Source organism: Vulpes vulpes, chromosome 2, assembly GCF_048418805.1.
Source record: "Vulpes vulpes isolate BD-2025 chromosome 2, VulVul3, whole genome shotgun sequence".
Lineage (NCBI taxonomy): Eukaryota > Metazoa > Chordata > Mammalia > Carnivora > Canidae > Vulpes > Vulpes vulpes.
The window spans coordinates 163149508-163165032 of NC_132781.1; the positions used below are offsets into that span (position 1 = coordinate 163149508).

A 15525-nucleotide genomic window follows, 5' to 3' on the forward strand; every position below is an offset into this window, starting at 1 on the left:
CAAATTACAACCAAATTTTTAAAAAATCTACTAAACGAGTTGGTACCCACTACATTAAAGGTCTCACATTTTTTCTTTTAGAAAATTTAATCATGATCAAACCTATTTTCTGCATTTGGCTCACCTTCCAATTTACATATGAACAGGAGAATCAGAATAACAGCCTAACTATATACTCAATCACAATGCTTAAAGCAGTTTTTAATCATGGCATGTATCGGGATTTTTCCCAAGTTCATCCACTGAACTACAGCTGAAAAATGCACAAAATGCTTTGAAAAATTTTAGTAAATCCATATAATTTCCCTATGAATAAGTTATACACAGCAAACATCAAAGGCACAAAACTACTTAGCAATTTATTACCTAAATTTGAAGTCAGAAAAGCATCAGAAGTAGAATTAGAAATCAAAAAAAAAAAAAAATCCCATCTCCTGCTGAAAAAATATCAAAACTGTATCAAGCTTTTATTTTTTAAAAAAGACTTTATTAATTTATTTATTCATGAGAGACACAGAGAGAGGCAGAGACACAAGCAGAAAGAGAAGCAGGCTCCATGCAGGGAGCCCGCCGCGGGGCTCGATCCCAGGACTCCAGGATCACGCCCTGGGCCAAAGGCAGACGCTCAACTGCTGAACCACCCCGGCATCCCTGTATCAAGCTTTAAAAAACAGAGCACCACCACAGCAGCGTGGATCAACCTGGCAGGCAACCATCAGAGATGGGACCCAACACTCTGCAAAGGCCAACACTCAGCGAGAGGGAAGTGAAAGCTACAGTGGGAACCAACCAAGACACTGCTCTCTTGGGTCCAACCCGACAGGTTAGTGCTGGGGCGGCATTTCCACAGGAACGTCACGACCTCCAACCACCCCACGCCCCGCTCCAGCACCTGTGAACCAGAACCACTGCAGAGTGTCCTACAAGGAAGGGGGCACAGGACCTGCCCAACAGGTGCCCAGAAGGTTCAGGGCCCAAGGGCCTCACCCTCAGGCACCACGGCCAGGCCTCTGCCCTTCAGCTTTGGCCAAGGAGCCACAAAAAGAGCCGTCGGCGGCGGCTGCTATGGGAGACTAGCAAACACCACCAAAGCACCCGTTCTCAGCTTGCATCCTGTAATCCTAACTTTAAAGGGAACTGGTGTTGTCATATCTGCTGCTGCAGCCCACCCCATGGACAAGCGGACAAAAAGCAGCATATCCTGTAGAAGAAAAAGCACAGAAAACCTGGGCTCAAGTTCTGACTCTGCCATCCACCAGCCGTGAGTTCCGACAGTTTCACCAAGCTGGCTAAGTGTCCATCTCCTCATCTGGAGGTGGTGTGCGCACCACAGCAGCAGAGGCTGCGCGGAACACCCACGGGAGAGTGCCCAGCACTGCTCCAGGCTCCTGACCCCGCCCGGCTGGAGCACCGCACACCTCTGTCCCCGAGCACCCTCTCCACTGCCACCAGAGCCTCCTGCTGCACCTGTCTTCTACCTGCTGTCCAGCAGGGACCTTGTACGAGCTGGGGAAGGAAAAACTTGGAGGGACCTCCCATGTCCTCCCACCGTGTTCTGCTTTGTCACTGCAATGCAGCATCATGTCCCCTCCCAAGGGGTTCCTGCCTACCCCTCCCTACCATGGGCCCCAAACACACATAAACTCGAATACCTAGGAAGCCTGACCTGCACCGAACTACATTAAGATGGGCGGTAAGCTCCTCCCTGGACCTTTTCCCTCCCAATCCAGCCACTGAGTGCAGCGCCTGGTAGAGAAGGGGCCTGTGCGTCCACTTGGAGACCTGAGTTTCATGATACAAAACCCACGCAAGTGTGGGTTTCTAGGTGGCCCCCCCAATGCCTCCACCCCTACCTGAGCAATAAACCGCCCAAAGTGCTGAGAGAACATCCAGATCGGTCCCTCTTCCTGGAGCTGAGCGGGGGCCCACCCCTGCACCACTCATGTCACGGCCTCTGAAAGGCCATCCCTGGCTACCCACATCCACCGCCCCACCAGCTCACACACACGTTCCAGACTCACACTGTTCATCTAGCTGACCATCCCCCTGCTCCCTGGGGCGTACGCTCCGTGACGGCGGGAACACTGGCCACTCCAGTTCTCGGCTGGAACCTCAGCATCTAGCACAGTGTCAGACACGGACCGGCAAATGCCTGTGAGAGGCCGAGGGGGGACCCTCCAGACATCTGCCGCCGCTCCTCTCTGACAGTCCCCCAAGGCTCCTCTCCACCTTCGGAATGCCCCCGTCTCGCCACCCTTTCTACTAAAGAGACGACCCAGCGCCCCAGCCAAGCTCTCCCTCCTCTTGGCATCCGGAGCCCTTGTTGCCCACACCAGCAGGTCAGCACTTACTTTTTTCCCCTTAAACTGCCACAGAGCTATCATTCTGCACACAGATCTCCTACCTCCCTAACTTGACTCTTAAGTGCGTGTAGGCTCCGTCACCTTTGGAGAAGCAAGCCTTTCCAAATACGTGCAACTAAAGAAAGCGCAGGTGCTCTTCACAGTACCAAGGTGCTTTATTTGAACGACTCTGATTACAGAGACGCACGGAACATTTCCTCTTTAAGTTGATTATAATTTAACTGTTCTGTGATGACTACAAATCACCTCCACGGATACTATAAACTAGCTGGCAGTCTCAGGGACTACTTACACTTTCTATAAAGGACCATCTAAAAGCTCTCAAGTAACCCGAAGGAGCTACACTCTTCACAAGGCACCGCCAGTTTGGTTATAAACCGCCTTCTTTACCGTCCAGCTCCCAGCTATAAAAACTATCTGCTGCTATAAATAATTCCTCTGTCTCTAATTTGCTGTGAATGGGAAAGTCAGTAGGTGAGAAGGAGGCCAAAAATCAAGGTGAAGTGGCACAGTGCGAGGTTCCGCCAAGGGAAAGGAGAATGGAGGGGTCCGCCGCTGGTTCTGGGCTTAGAGAAATCCTCCATAATTACCGACTGATTAAATGAGTCACAGACTCAAGAGTTCCTCTGCAAGAAACACCAACTGTCAGCTACCCCCCTGCATTGGGCAGCACTTACTGTTAACAATGGTCCTGGCACGTGGCACTGAGCTCTTTTTCATTATTTCCTTTGCTCTTGACGGCAACCCCATGAGGTTAGGTGGCACAGAGACCGTGCCATGTTAGGACACTCGTTTTTAAAGCTATGGACACTGTACACCCCAGAAAGGTGACATACTTCCCCAGTCACACACCTGAGGGAAACCCAGGACTCCTGTGTCTTACATTCCTTCCACTAAGCCCATCTGTATGAGCCTCTATTGTTTTCTTAGGGCTCAGGTAAGGACTTTAGGTAAGGCTCTCCCGTAGCCAGGAGACAGCAGTGCAACGCCACATTCTATTATGGTCTGTATTTTACAAGAACTTCTTGCCAACAGTCATTATGTACTGCTAACAAGCAAACTCAATCTCTTATATCTCACAGGAACAAACGGCACAAATGGCACAAATCGAGAAGATGGTAAATTCTTCTAACTGTGGCCTTTCTAGGTTTCTATTCCCAGAACACAATCTTCCTGTGGTTCAAATTAAAATAACTGAAGCATCAGACACTAAAAAACTCTCCCTCCTTCTCTACCTGCAAAGTCTCAGCTGTCCCAGCCAAGAAACTCTCATGCTCCGTCTCATAACGGGCTGCTCAGGCATGTAAGAAGTCAGGCTGAATTACGAAGCTGAGAATCCAAAACTCTCGTCTGAAACACCTAAAGTATGCACATCTTTGGCCCATGGCAAAGCTGCATGCTCGCTGGTCAGAGACAATATGAACTGTGTTCTCCCAGCACTGCGTGCTCTCCCTTCGTTACAAGGTTTGTGTGGGTCTTTGTTTGCCAATCAGCCAACGTTTATTGACGGCCTATTCCATGCCAACCATCAAGGTGCTGATCAGCAACTTCCTTATGTAATGTCGGTCTCCCCAACTAGACTCCAGGCATCACGAGGAGCATTACTGCTTCTTTTCTGCTCACAACTGCCCTGTACAAGCTAGCAGAGTGCCTGGCACATGGCAGGGACTTAACAAACATGAACTGAATGAATGAATGAATGAATGAGCAACAGAGACAGAGAGAAGAGGCCACTTTGTAAAGGAAGTAGGACTTTTTACTGCCCAGAACACGCCTCATGATCCACCAGCGATGTGATGAATTCTGAAAGGCGCCACATGCAATGCACAGCTGTAGGCATAGCAGCTGTCATGCAAAGGAGCCGAGGCCCAGAACTCCTGAAGAATTCAGCCCTTTGTTTCTCTCTCCCTGCCTCGTAACCAAAATGAAGTTAGTTAGGTCCACTGTCAGTCTACCTGTCAGCTGGATGTCTTCAACATCTGGCTTTCAGAATTACTAAGCTAACATGCTACTGAATGAAATTTTTGTTGATTTACTCTCTGACATCACTGCCTGAAAAAATAGTTATGAATGTCTGAGGTCACACATAAGACCTAAAGAGAACCAAGTTAAAATAAAAAGTTCTCCGTTTCAGGTCTTTGCAAGCTATATATTAGCTTTCACCGAGTGTTTAATTTAAAAGCAAAGGTTTGACTCATTATTTAAAGTCTCTAAACTTCAGGACTCTTTACCAGTAAGTTGTTCAAAACAGACTATTAAGTTCTCAGAGCAAGTTTCATGCCAAGTATTTTCATTAAAACCTAAGACTCAGTAGATTACATGCTTCCCAGAGTAAATACAAAAATAGTAACAGGATAATATGAAATACTTAATTCAATGTAAAAACCCAGCAATCCAGGCAGGTATAAAAATGTAAATGTGTAAAATTCATGTATCACCAATAAAAAATTTATTTTCAGGTTTTTCCCTCCACATCCAACTAAATATGCAGGAAAAAATTTTAGGGAATCAATAAAAAAGCAGAAAGCCATGAAATGTTCTAAACATGCACACCAAAGTATGCCAAACTAGAGAAAAACCTGAGAGAAGGTGCTAGTAAGCTATGAATATATTTAAATAAATCATTAGTTACAGTCAGTAGCAGAATGAGTATCTGCTCTTCTTCCCCAAACTCCCACCCCTGCAAATAAATCACAACTTACCTGGAGAGGCTGATGGCATCGCTTATAAATAAAAAGAACACTAAATAAAGGAACAAACTGAAATATGTAAACAGTGTGCAAACAATGATGTACTAAGCCTAAAAACAGCAGAAATCGTAAATATTCAGTTACAGCAGAAGAAACACTCGGGAATGTTCTAGACCCTGATCATCTGATGCAGGATCAAAGCATTTAATGGACTAAAACAATGACAAGATAATATCTGATAAATAGGAAACATGTATTTAGTGAAAGACCCCACCAACTTTCTCTTGGATGAGTTAACTGTATTCCCATTACACTGCGAAATACAGAAGAATGTGTAATAGAAAAAAATCAGAATCGACTTCTTGCCTACATTTTTAAACACTACTTTTACATTCTTCCAAAATCAGAGTAGGTTGATTTTATTTACAGTGTGACTTCCGCAGCTCACTCGGCTACGGTGTGAGTGAAGGACGGGACGGGCGCCTAAGTTCTGAGGACTACAAAAATTTACGTAAGAGCTAAAGCAGGCAAAACAAACAAACAAAAAAGGATTTATGCGAGTGAGGAACTACCATACCGTGCCTTGGCACATATTCAAACTGGACTCTATGAAAGATTCGCCAATTCACATTAAAATTCTTCATTAAAAAAAAAAAATCCCGACGTGTCCGAACGCCAGCTGGAAATACGATCCATCCAACCAAACTGTTTTCCTACCGAGAAATTATCCCCTTCCCTAAAGTGTGACGACGCTTTACCTTTTGTTCGGAAACATCATAAAACAAAATAAAACTAGGAGAGCGGTGTGCAGAAGTGACACAACAGCACAGTCGTCAACTTCCATCTTGTTAGTGGCCTAATTTCGAGAAGGTCCGCGGCGCCCAGACCTTCGCCCACCCGGAGTGTTGCAATCGTGCGCAGCGCGGGGAGCGGAGCGGAGCGGAGCGGAGGCAGGGGAGCGGGGAGCGGGGAGCGGGGAGCAGGGGAGTGGAGGCAGGGAGGCAGGGGAGCAGGGGAGCCGGAGTAGGAGCCGGGAGCAGGGGAGGAGGCAGGGGAGCAGGAGCGGGTAGCGGAGCGGGAGCGTAGGTCGGGGAGCGGGGAGCAGGGGGGCAGGAGAGGCAGGGGAGCGGGGGAGCGGGGGAGCGGGACAGCGGGGAGCAGCGGCGCGGCCTGCCCCGGGAGGCCCAGAGGAGGGCAGGGCCCGGGCGGCGGGGCGGCGGCGGCGGCGGCGGCGGGGGCGGGGGCGGGGGCGGGGGCGGCGCGGCCGTCCCGGGCGGACCGAGGCCGCCGTATCTGCGGGCCTGGCAATGTCACGGGGGAGCTCGGCTGGTGACGCGTCCGGGGCCAACGGCACCCAAGGCTAAGGCTGCGCCGGGCGTGCGGGGCTGCGAGCGCGGCGTCCGGCCGTGATTCAGCAGCGGCCCGGGCGGGGGGGGTGGGGGGGCCGGGGCCGGGATCGCCGAGTGGCGCCGCGCGGGGCCGGGGAAGGTCAGCGAGGGCCGCGGGCGCCCCCGGGCCGGGCCGGGCCGGGCCGGGCGGCGGGCGGCGGGGAGCCGGGGCGGCGCGGGCGCCTACCTTTCCTGCTTTTCGGGGAGCTCCGCTTGCTCCGGGCGCTGGCTCGCTCTTCCTCAATCGCAGCTGCTATCTCGGGGTTGTCTTCCCCATTGTACCAGACCAGGAGCTCCTCGCCCGGCGCGATTGGCTGCGGGGACAGAAGAGACAGGCGCCGGGCCAATCAGAGCGGCGGTTGTTGGCGGGGCGGGGCGCGGGGCGGGGCGCGGGGCTGCGGGCGGGGCGGGGTGGGGGCGGGGCTCCAGGCGGGGCGGGGGCGGGGCTCCGGGCGGGGCGGGGGCGGGGCTCCAGGCGGGGCGGGGCGGGGCGGGGCGGGGGCGGGGCTCCGGGCGCGGCGGGGGCGGGGGCGGGGCGCGGCGGGGGCGGGGGCGGGGGCGGGGCGCGGCGCGGCGCCAGGCCGGCCGGGCAGGAAGGGCTCCCGAAGCTGGGCGGCCGCGGGCCGGGCCGGGCCGGGCCGGGCCGGCGGCGGCGGCGGCGGCGGCGGCGGGCGGGGACCCTCTGCTGGAGGGAGGACCTCACGTCGCCCCGCCGCTCCCGGCCTGCGCAGCCGCGGGCCCCCCCCGAAGGCCCCCGCTCCGAGCCGCGGCCGCCCACGCACAAGAACTGAGACGCGCAACCATCGGCCCACGACCTGCAGGCTCGCGACCCTCGGAGAGCGCAGTGGGAAGAGCCGCGGCCGGAAGGAGAAGCGCTGGAAGCTCGCGGCCTGCGCGCGTCTCGGAGCAAGCTCGGGAGCAGGCTCGGCAGGGCCGCGAAGGGCCCTAAGTCCGCGTCCACAAGCGCGCCGCCGCGGAATCCCAGAAGTCCCGGGGTCCCGGGGTCCCGGCCACCGACCTGCTCCCGAGGACCGAGGACGGGCCGCTGCCTCGCCCTCGCACCGGACAGCTTTTAGACTCACAAGGAAATTCCCAAAAATAACAGAGAAGAAACCACAAACCCACAGGTACTATGTTTCTAAAACATGAACTCTGAAAAAGCCATAAAAGCAGTGACGGACACGTACCCCCGCCGTGCTGAGGACACCTACGATAGGATCCCGACGAAACAGATACACGGACTGCAAAGATCACATTCCTAAATAGAATTCAAGGAAATGGCTTATTGGCTTCTCTCTCAATGACTCATCTGCTCAAAAAGTTCCAAGGGTAACAACACAAGTAAAACTGCACCTAAAACCCACCGAATAAAGTAAGAATCCATCAGTCCATACCATTACAAATCTAGTGAATGGACAAGTAAATAACTGAGAAGGAAAGAGCTCTCTCTTCCTTAAAGTAGATCCCAACCAATCAATGACATGTTAGAAAACCTCCAGTTGGTAATCGTAGCATTAATAAGTGATTCATCGACAGATGCGGAAACTAGTAGGTGTAAGTTTCAGGTGTAATACAGTATTAGCTGTATGGTCTCAAAACATCTCCCCATAAAACATTAATTACAAAGGTAAAAACAGTATCCTTTAGAACAAGATACGTCAACATCAGGTGCCTGCTGATACAATGCACAGGAAAGAATATCATCACTTCTGGAGAGCTCGGCCCAAAATGCCACGACCGTAACTTAATCAGGATGAAATGTAAGAAAAGCCCAAACTGTGGGGCATTCTACAAAATAGCCGACCAGTTCTCTCAAAACTGAAAGGATATACAAGACAAAGACCACGTACTGTCCACAGTAAGGAGACTGATAAGATATTACAGCTGAATGCAACTGAGCTTTCTCTTCCTATAACGACATGGTTGGAACAACTGATAAAATGTGAATAAGGTGTAGAGATTAGCTAATGAGATACTGTGTCAGTGTTAGCTTCCTGATTTTGATCGCTGCACTCGGATCATGGAAGAGGAGGCCCTTGGTTTTAGGTGCAGGTGAATTCCATCTAAGATGCCAACTTAGAAACTGCACAGTTCCTCATTTTAACATACCTTCTCATCTAGATAAAGCCCTTGAAAGTAGCCTTTGTTTCATTCTCTGCAGAACTCAGTTTATGTAGTCCAAATTTTAAGATATTCTAAAGTTTTTTAAATGAAAGAATGAGATACTGTTTCCTTTGCTCCCCCAAGGATGGCTAAAACCTGCCATTTTCTTATATTTAAACCAATATACTATTATTTGCCTTATTGAAACAATTACACTCAAAGAAACAAAAAAAAAAATCTAATATATAAGCTGTTAATGCATTGAAATAGCCATTACAGATATCTTTTGGCACTCTGATGGGCTAAATCTGTTTCTGCTGAAGGAACAGCCTTTTTATTTAAATAAACTATTTCTAGTTCCAAAATATAGTTTGCTTCTGTTTTTTTGTTATTAAGTCATATATGTATGAAATGGCAGTATCCTATAATATTTGAAATGATTAGGGTTCAGAGAAATAAATGAAGTCTTCAATAAAACCAAAGTAAAGAAGAAACATGAAAAGGAGTGAAGAAAAATGTATACCCCCCCATTTGTCCCTAGCCAAACAGCATAACCAGAACACTGGCTACCAGAAACCCACTGGATATTTCCAAGATACCTCCCAGACTCAGAGCTTGTTCGTTCTACTGCAATCTTCTGCAGAGTACTGACTGTACTAGCAGCTGTGTGAAGATAAGTATCAGCACAAACTTTTTTTTTTTAAGGAGGGTACTCTTTTGTTGTTGCAAAACACAATATTAAACACACAATAGAATCTGTTCTTAACTCAAATCTCATATAACATTTCTAAATAGCTGGTACATAGCTAAGTTAAGAACAACCTGATTTGTAGCTATTGAACAACCTTCAAAACCATTAGCAGCTGAGATGACTATTGTATCATTGAGCTATATACTTCCCAGTAAAAAAAATTCACAGTAAAACAGCTACACAACTAACAGAACTTTGCGAAGAGGAAAACGTATTTTTTTAATCATTGCTCCTTTGCTTCTGTACTATGTTTTTTCTTCTGCACTGCTTAGCACATTTAAGATTTTGTAAGTCAAATTTCAGAAGAGAAAAATCATGTCCTTAAACAGAGGAAAGATAAACCCACATTTAAAAAAATAAAGTTGAGGGCAGCCCCGGTGGCGCAGTGGTTTAGCACCGCCTGCAGCCCAGGGCATGATCCTGGAGTCCCGGGATCGAGTCCCACATCAGGCTCTCCGCATGGAGCCTGCTTCTCCCTCTGCCTGTGTCTCTGCTTCTCTTTCTCTCCCTGCATCTCTATGAATAAATAAATAAAATCTTTAAAAAAAATAAATAAAATAAAATAAAAATAAAAAATTTAAAAAAATTAAAAATAAAGTTGAAAGTCCAAACACCTTCTGTTTTATGTATTGTACTGTGGTGTTCAACAGAACACTTTAAAAGAAGACTTTAAAATCTTTCTTCTCCTTTGAGTTCTGACAGACGTACAGAACCAAGCATATACTCTTACCTAAGTATCAGTAAATATAAACTTGAAATCTTACCAGACCAATTGGGAACAGGCAAGGGTTCTAATAAATATTCCTGACACTAGGTCAGAATAAGTGAAGTACTCCAGAATTACAAGAACACACAAAGCACATCAACACTCAGCCACCTACAATCAACTCGCCAGCATGATCTCTTCAGAGTCACAGGTCAGATGGCCTCAACTCTCCAACGGGCGAACTGAAGACTGAAATTTATTTTTCTCCCTGCGGGCCACTAGGCCCCACTGGATCTGAGCCCCAGCCACCTCACCAGCCTCATCTACCATTCCTCTCCTTGCTCCAGCCACACTGGCATTTTCTAGTCTTTTAAAATCAATCAATCAATCAATCAATCAATCTAGTTTGTTCCTACTCCAAGGCCTTTGCTTCTTCCAAGCCCCTCTTCCTAGACTGCTCTTCTTGGGAGATATCTTTGTGTAACTGGCTCCTTCCTATGCTAAGGGGTAGGGTGGATAGGGTTTATAGGTCTTGTCTTCCTTGACCCACCAGATATAAAATTATATAATTTGTATAATTTTACTCATTGTTTATTATCTGCCTCCTCTGCCATAAATTGAAGTTCCATGAGACCAGAGACCTTCTGTTCTACTCACTACCACAGAAGAATACTTTGTATGTAGTAGACTCTCAATAAATATTTATCAAACTAATGAAACGGATGGCAGGCTAACTTTCGGGAATTTTTTTTATAAGGATGTTATTTATTTACTTGAGAGAGCTCGCGTGAGCAAAGAGGGAAAGAGAGAAGCAGGCCCCCACTGAACAGGGAGCCTGATGTGGGGCTTGATCCCAAGACCCTGGGATCAGGACCTGAGCCAAAGGCAGATGCTTAATCAATCAAGTTACCCAGGCGCCCCTAACCTTCAGGAATTTAAAATAGTTTTTAATCATACTATAAACAAGACCAGTGTCGAGATCTCCTCATTATCTGGGTGATAGTTGAGAAGGCTATACAAAGCCCAGAGGAACATCACGTGTAATTTATTTACAAAACCAAACCCACAGAAAGCTTAATCTAGAAGATTATAGTCAGATAATCACCAGCAAGGAATCTGAAAGGTCTTGTGTGTACGTGAGCAAACATCAAAGGTCAGGACTGCGGAAAGTCTGCAAAGACAGAGCTATGTTACTTCAGACAAAGGTAAAAAGAGTAGCAGTGGTACGGCCAGTTGACACTTGGGAGTACTCAGGCTAGGCTAGGAACTGTTCAAGGAACCTTATACATAGTGGCTTGTTTAACCTTCACACCAACTGCTATGTATTAATTGCATTTTTACAGATGAGAAAACTAAGAGAGTTTAAGTAACTTCTCACAGTCAGACATCTAGAAGCCAGAATTCACTCATAAGGCAATCTGCTCCAGAGTCCCTACTCCTAACCACAGGACTATACCACCTCACCAAAAATAACAGCTAGCATTTAGCACTTATCAGTCACTAGAGCTCTACCTCTAATAACCTATGCAATCATCATGATAACCCTATGAGGTCATTACCATAATTACCTGTATGTTACAAATAAGGAAACTAAGAAACAGAAAGCTGGTTGCCTTGGCTCACAAAGCAAGCCCAGATTTAACCCAGAAGTCTGGTTTTAAAGTTCACTCTCCCAAATACCATTCTCACTCCATTCTTAGTGTTTCCCAGATCTGCTACCAGAGATGAATACGTTTTAACTGGAAGTCTGATGAAGGAACTGCGGAATGCCTGACTATCATCCTGGGCTTGCTGTCCATTGATCCCCTCGCATTCATCCCCTCGCCGGTTACTTCATCTCCACCAGGATTCTGCGTCACCAATTTAATCAGAGGGAACTGTCACTTGAAGTCATTTTGAGAAACAATGAACGAATTCTTGAATCAAGTTCTGAATCCAATTTCAAGCTGTGGTGTAACAAAACTGCATAGTAACACCTACTAGGAAATCATGTGATTGCAACCCAGCGGAAAGAAAATGAGAAGGACAATGGGAGACATTTTATACGAGAAGATACCACCAAAAAAAAAAAAAAAAATTCCCGTAGGGACTGGAATCAAGGACATGGGTATATATGAAGCAAAGGACAGTCCAACTGGCTAAGGATGACAGGAAAAATACAGCAAAGGAAAATTAAACAGCTCTGTGTTAACTAAATTTCCCAAAGTCCCAGCACCACCATGCTGCAAAGCTGACCACTGTCTTCAACGCTTGCTCAAGGGATTTCAAGTCCACAGAGACCATTTTCATGGTTTTCATGGACTGTCTAGGACATTTTTAAATGGAAGTGAATAAACAGAAACTTGAATTGCAGCCAATTTTAGTTAATGTATCTATTCCAAAAAGGAACAATCATTTACCTCAGAGCCTCTTTAAGGACACTTCCATGCAGGATCACTGCAGATTTGCCTTCCCAGACAACACGAAAACAGGGACAGAGATATGGACTTGACTGTTGCAGAAATACAGCAGCACTCTAGGCTTCCGAATGCTAACTGCCCTGCATGTACTCAGTGACCTCTGGCCTCACGACAAACTCCAGAAGATGATTTTCCTCTTCTTTTCATCTCAATGATTAAAGCCTCCAAATAAAAAAATTGGCAGAAAAGAAGAAACCCATTCCACTTAACTTCCATTCTGAATAAAATCTAGGAAGAAAAAAAGCTAATCCACATCTACATGACACTGAAGACCAAGAATGTGTTTTCAGTTAACACAGAAGGACCACTGCTACTGACAGTGTCCTATACTTGGACAAATCTGCCCTGGGACAGTTCGTGGTGTATTTGTATCTTAGGAGGAGGGACTGAGCTGCCACACGCTTAACTCACCGGTATCTCTAAGGATGCAGTATGTAATTACTTAACACAATCTTCATGCCTTGGTGCACAGAAAGCAGTGGCAACTGTATATTTAAAACAAAGACCTTGCGATGCGTTGATGAACCACTTTCAAACATAATCCTTTTAAGGTAGGCAAAGTCATTACTGTCAGTCACAAAAATAAATGCATGCATAGTAACTCACAGCAGCCCAGCTCTTAACACTCTTACCTTTAAAGTTTTATAGTAAATGGCCCTGTTGATTTCCAGTGGAAATAAATTTTGCTCTTCTCCTGAGCAAGCCCAATTCACATATCGCAGCCAGTTCCCCTTCTCTGGATCGGTGGCATCAATGCACATCCATCCCAAATTTGGGTAATATACCTTGGAGGAGAAAGGGAGGACACACCATTGTTAAAACAGGAGTGTCTTCAAAATGTTTCCATTTTTAACTTTCGAGATAATTCCTTTTTATCATATGCAGTACTCAACAAAACATTTCACAGAAACAAAATACACGGGGATCCCTGGGTGGCTCAGCGGTTTGGCACCTGCCTTTGGCCCAGGGCGTGATCCTGGAGTCCTGGGATCAAGTCCCGCATCCGGCTCCTTGCATGGAGCCTGATTCTCCCTCTGCCTGTGCCCCTGTCTCTCTCTCTCTCTGTCATAAATAAATGAATAAAATATTTTAAAAAAAATAAGCAACAGAGAAAAAGATGAAAAACGGAGAGCCAAGACTGATAATCCTCATTAATCATTTCTCTATCTGGGCTGGAGTCATTTTTTTTCTCCTAAATTTCAAGAACGATAGCAAGTATGTGTAATGATCTCTAAATGCTCTGCAAATACTGTCTGCACACAAAGACAAATAACAACTCCAGTCCCTAAATGTAATTGGAAAAGAAGAGTGAGCTGCCGGCAGCACCACACCACACCAAGTTCCCTGAGTGTTCTGGGAATGTGGGGGCCCAGTTCTGCTGGACTACACAGTTTAGAGGTCCCTGGGCTTCAGGAAATGAACGTGCAGTGTGAACCCCACTGTGTGTGATGGCGCTCGGGTGCTCTTACAAACTCAGCTGACCCTCCAAACCTTCTCTACCTAATCATCTGTAGGACTAAGGTGCTATGGAACACACTCTGGGAAGTACCAGTGTCCTTCCAAAGTAAAGACCTGAAACCCGACTTCCCTCTCAGGACTCCCATCAAACCTACTCATCCACTCTGGGTCAATGTCCCCATCCTACCCACCTCTGCCAAACTTCCAGCATTTCTCATTCCTTTATTTGAAAGTCTATTTAGCAACAATATTTAACTTTTATCTTTGTATATACACACATACATGTATACACATATACAAATATGCATACATACATATATAGATCATATATGTGGGGTTTTTTTTTACTTCCCCCCAAACTAGACTGTAAAACGCTTGATTATGCACTGAAATAGAACCAAAGGGTCAACTGGTGATAGACCTGTCAAAAATAAAAAAGAAATGTGTCTTTTACCTTCTCTTTAGGAAGAAAGGAAAGACTCTTGTTGCTTCATTTGTTCCCTACACATACACAGCCAAGACTCCCCCACTCATTTCTTCTTTTCTCTCCTACCCACATTACACACTCTTCTTTACCGCCTCTGTCCCTCTGGAACAAAGCTCTCATGCCTCACTCCCTGCTTTCTTGAGCATGTCTGTGTCTCCCAGCCTGTATCTGTGTCTGAGCAGCACCCACCTCAACGGGTGCTAACCATACTTCTTTCCTGTGAGGAGTCAGATGTCAGGCATAATGCTATATGCTTTCCATGTCATCTCATTTAACCCTAGGCAGCAGGTTCACTATTATCACTTTTTAACATGTGGAAATTGAGGATCAAGAGTTCAACTGGACTTTCCCAAAGTCACTCACTTAAATCCAAATCTGCCTGACCTAACCATACTTATCAGCACCTTCCTTGACCATCCTAGTTAAAATTGCAAATCCTTCTCTTCCCATCACCCCCCAGCCATCCTACCTGATTTTTCTTCAAAGCATTTATGCTCTTTTAAAGTATGAGATCATCTCCTTACTTATTTTGTTTAGTGACTGCAACCCCACACCACAGCATTAGCTCCATGAAGAAAAGACACGTCAGCCTTTGCACTCACTGCAGCACTCCCAAGGCTTGACCAGAGCCTGCCACTGAGGAGGCTCTCAATGAATAACTATGGAATGACCTAAAGGATGTTGTCACACACCAAGGTGCCACCAGCATCAGTTAATGAGCACCGACTATGTGACCGGTAGCATGCCAAGGAGTGTTTTCACTGTCCTGTACGTGTCTCCTCTGAGTTTATTTAGAAATTGGATGTCTACTGAACATCTACCTACACCACTCTAAAGAAAAGTTATCTGTGTCCCATTAGACCCCTTTTCAAGCTATCATTCACCCTCGGCGTGCACACACGGGTGCGCACGCGCACACACACACACACACACACTCTTGTCCCTGCAAACAGAGAAAGGGAAGTCCTCAAGTGGTATGTTATGAAGAGACAGCATCACAATGAAAAATTTAAAGTGAAACTTCACACACCAAATAATAGAAGGGGCTTTATTTTAAAATGTTTAACAGACATCTGTCATGTTTGCCAGCATGATGGGATAAGGGTAAGGGAGCAACTGT

General features: G+C 46.8%; 1 protein-coding gene across 9 annotated transcripts in view; it reads right to left on the reverse strand.

The window, feature by feature from the left end:
- PRDM2 (PR/SET domain 2) overlaps positions 1 to 15525 on the reverse strand; it is a 119907-nt gene that overhangs the window by 59833 nt on the left and 44549 nt on the right. For all 9 annotated transcript variants that reach the window (XM_072751151.1, XM_072751147.1, XM_072751148.1 and 6 more), the window contains 2 exons: positions 13093 to 13245; positions 6629 to 6755 (listed from right to left, as the gene is read on the reverse strand). In XM_072751151.1, the coding sequence (XP_072607252.1) occupies positions 6629 to 6755; positions 13093 to 13245 (280 nt within the window). The remainder of the gene's footprint in view (positions 1 to 6628; positions 6756 to 13092; positions 13246 to 15525) is intronic.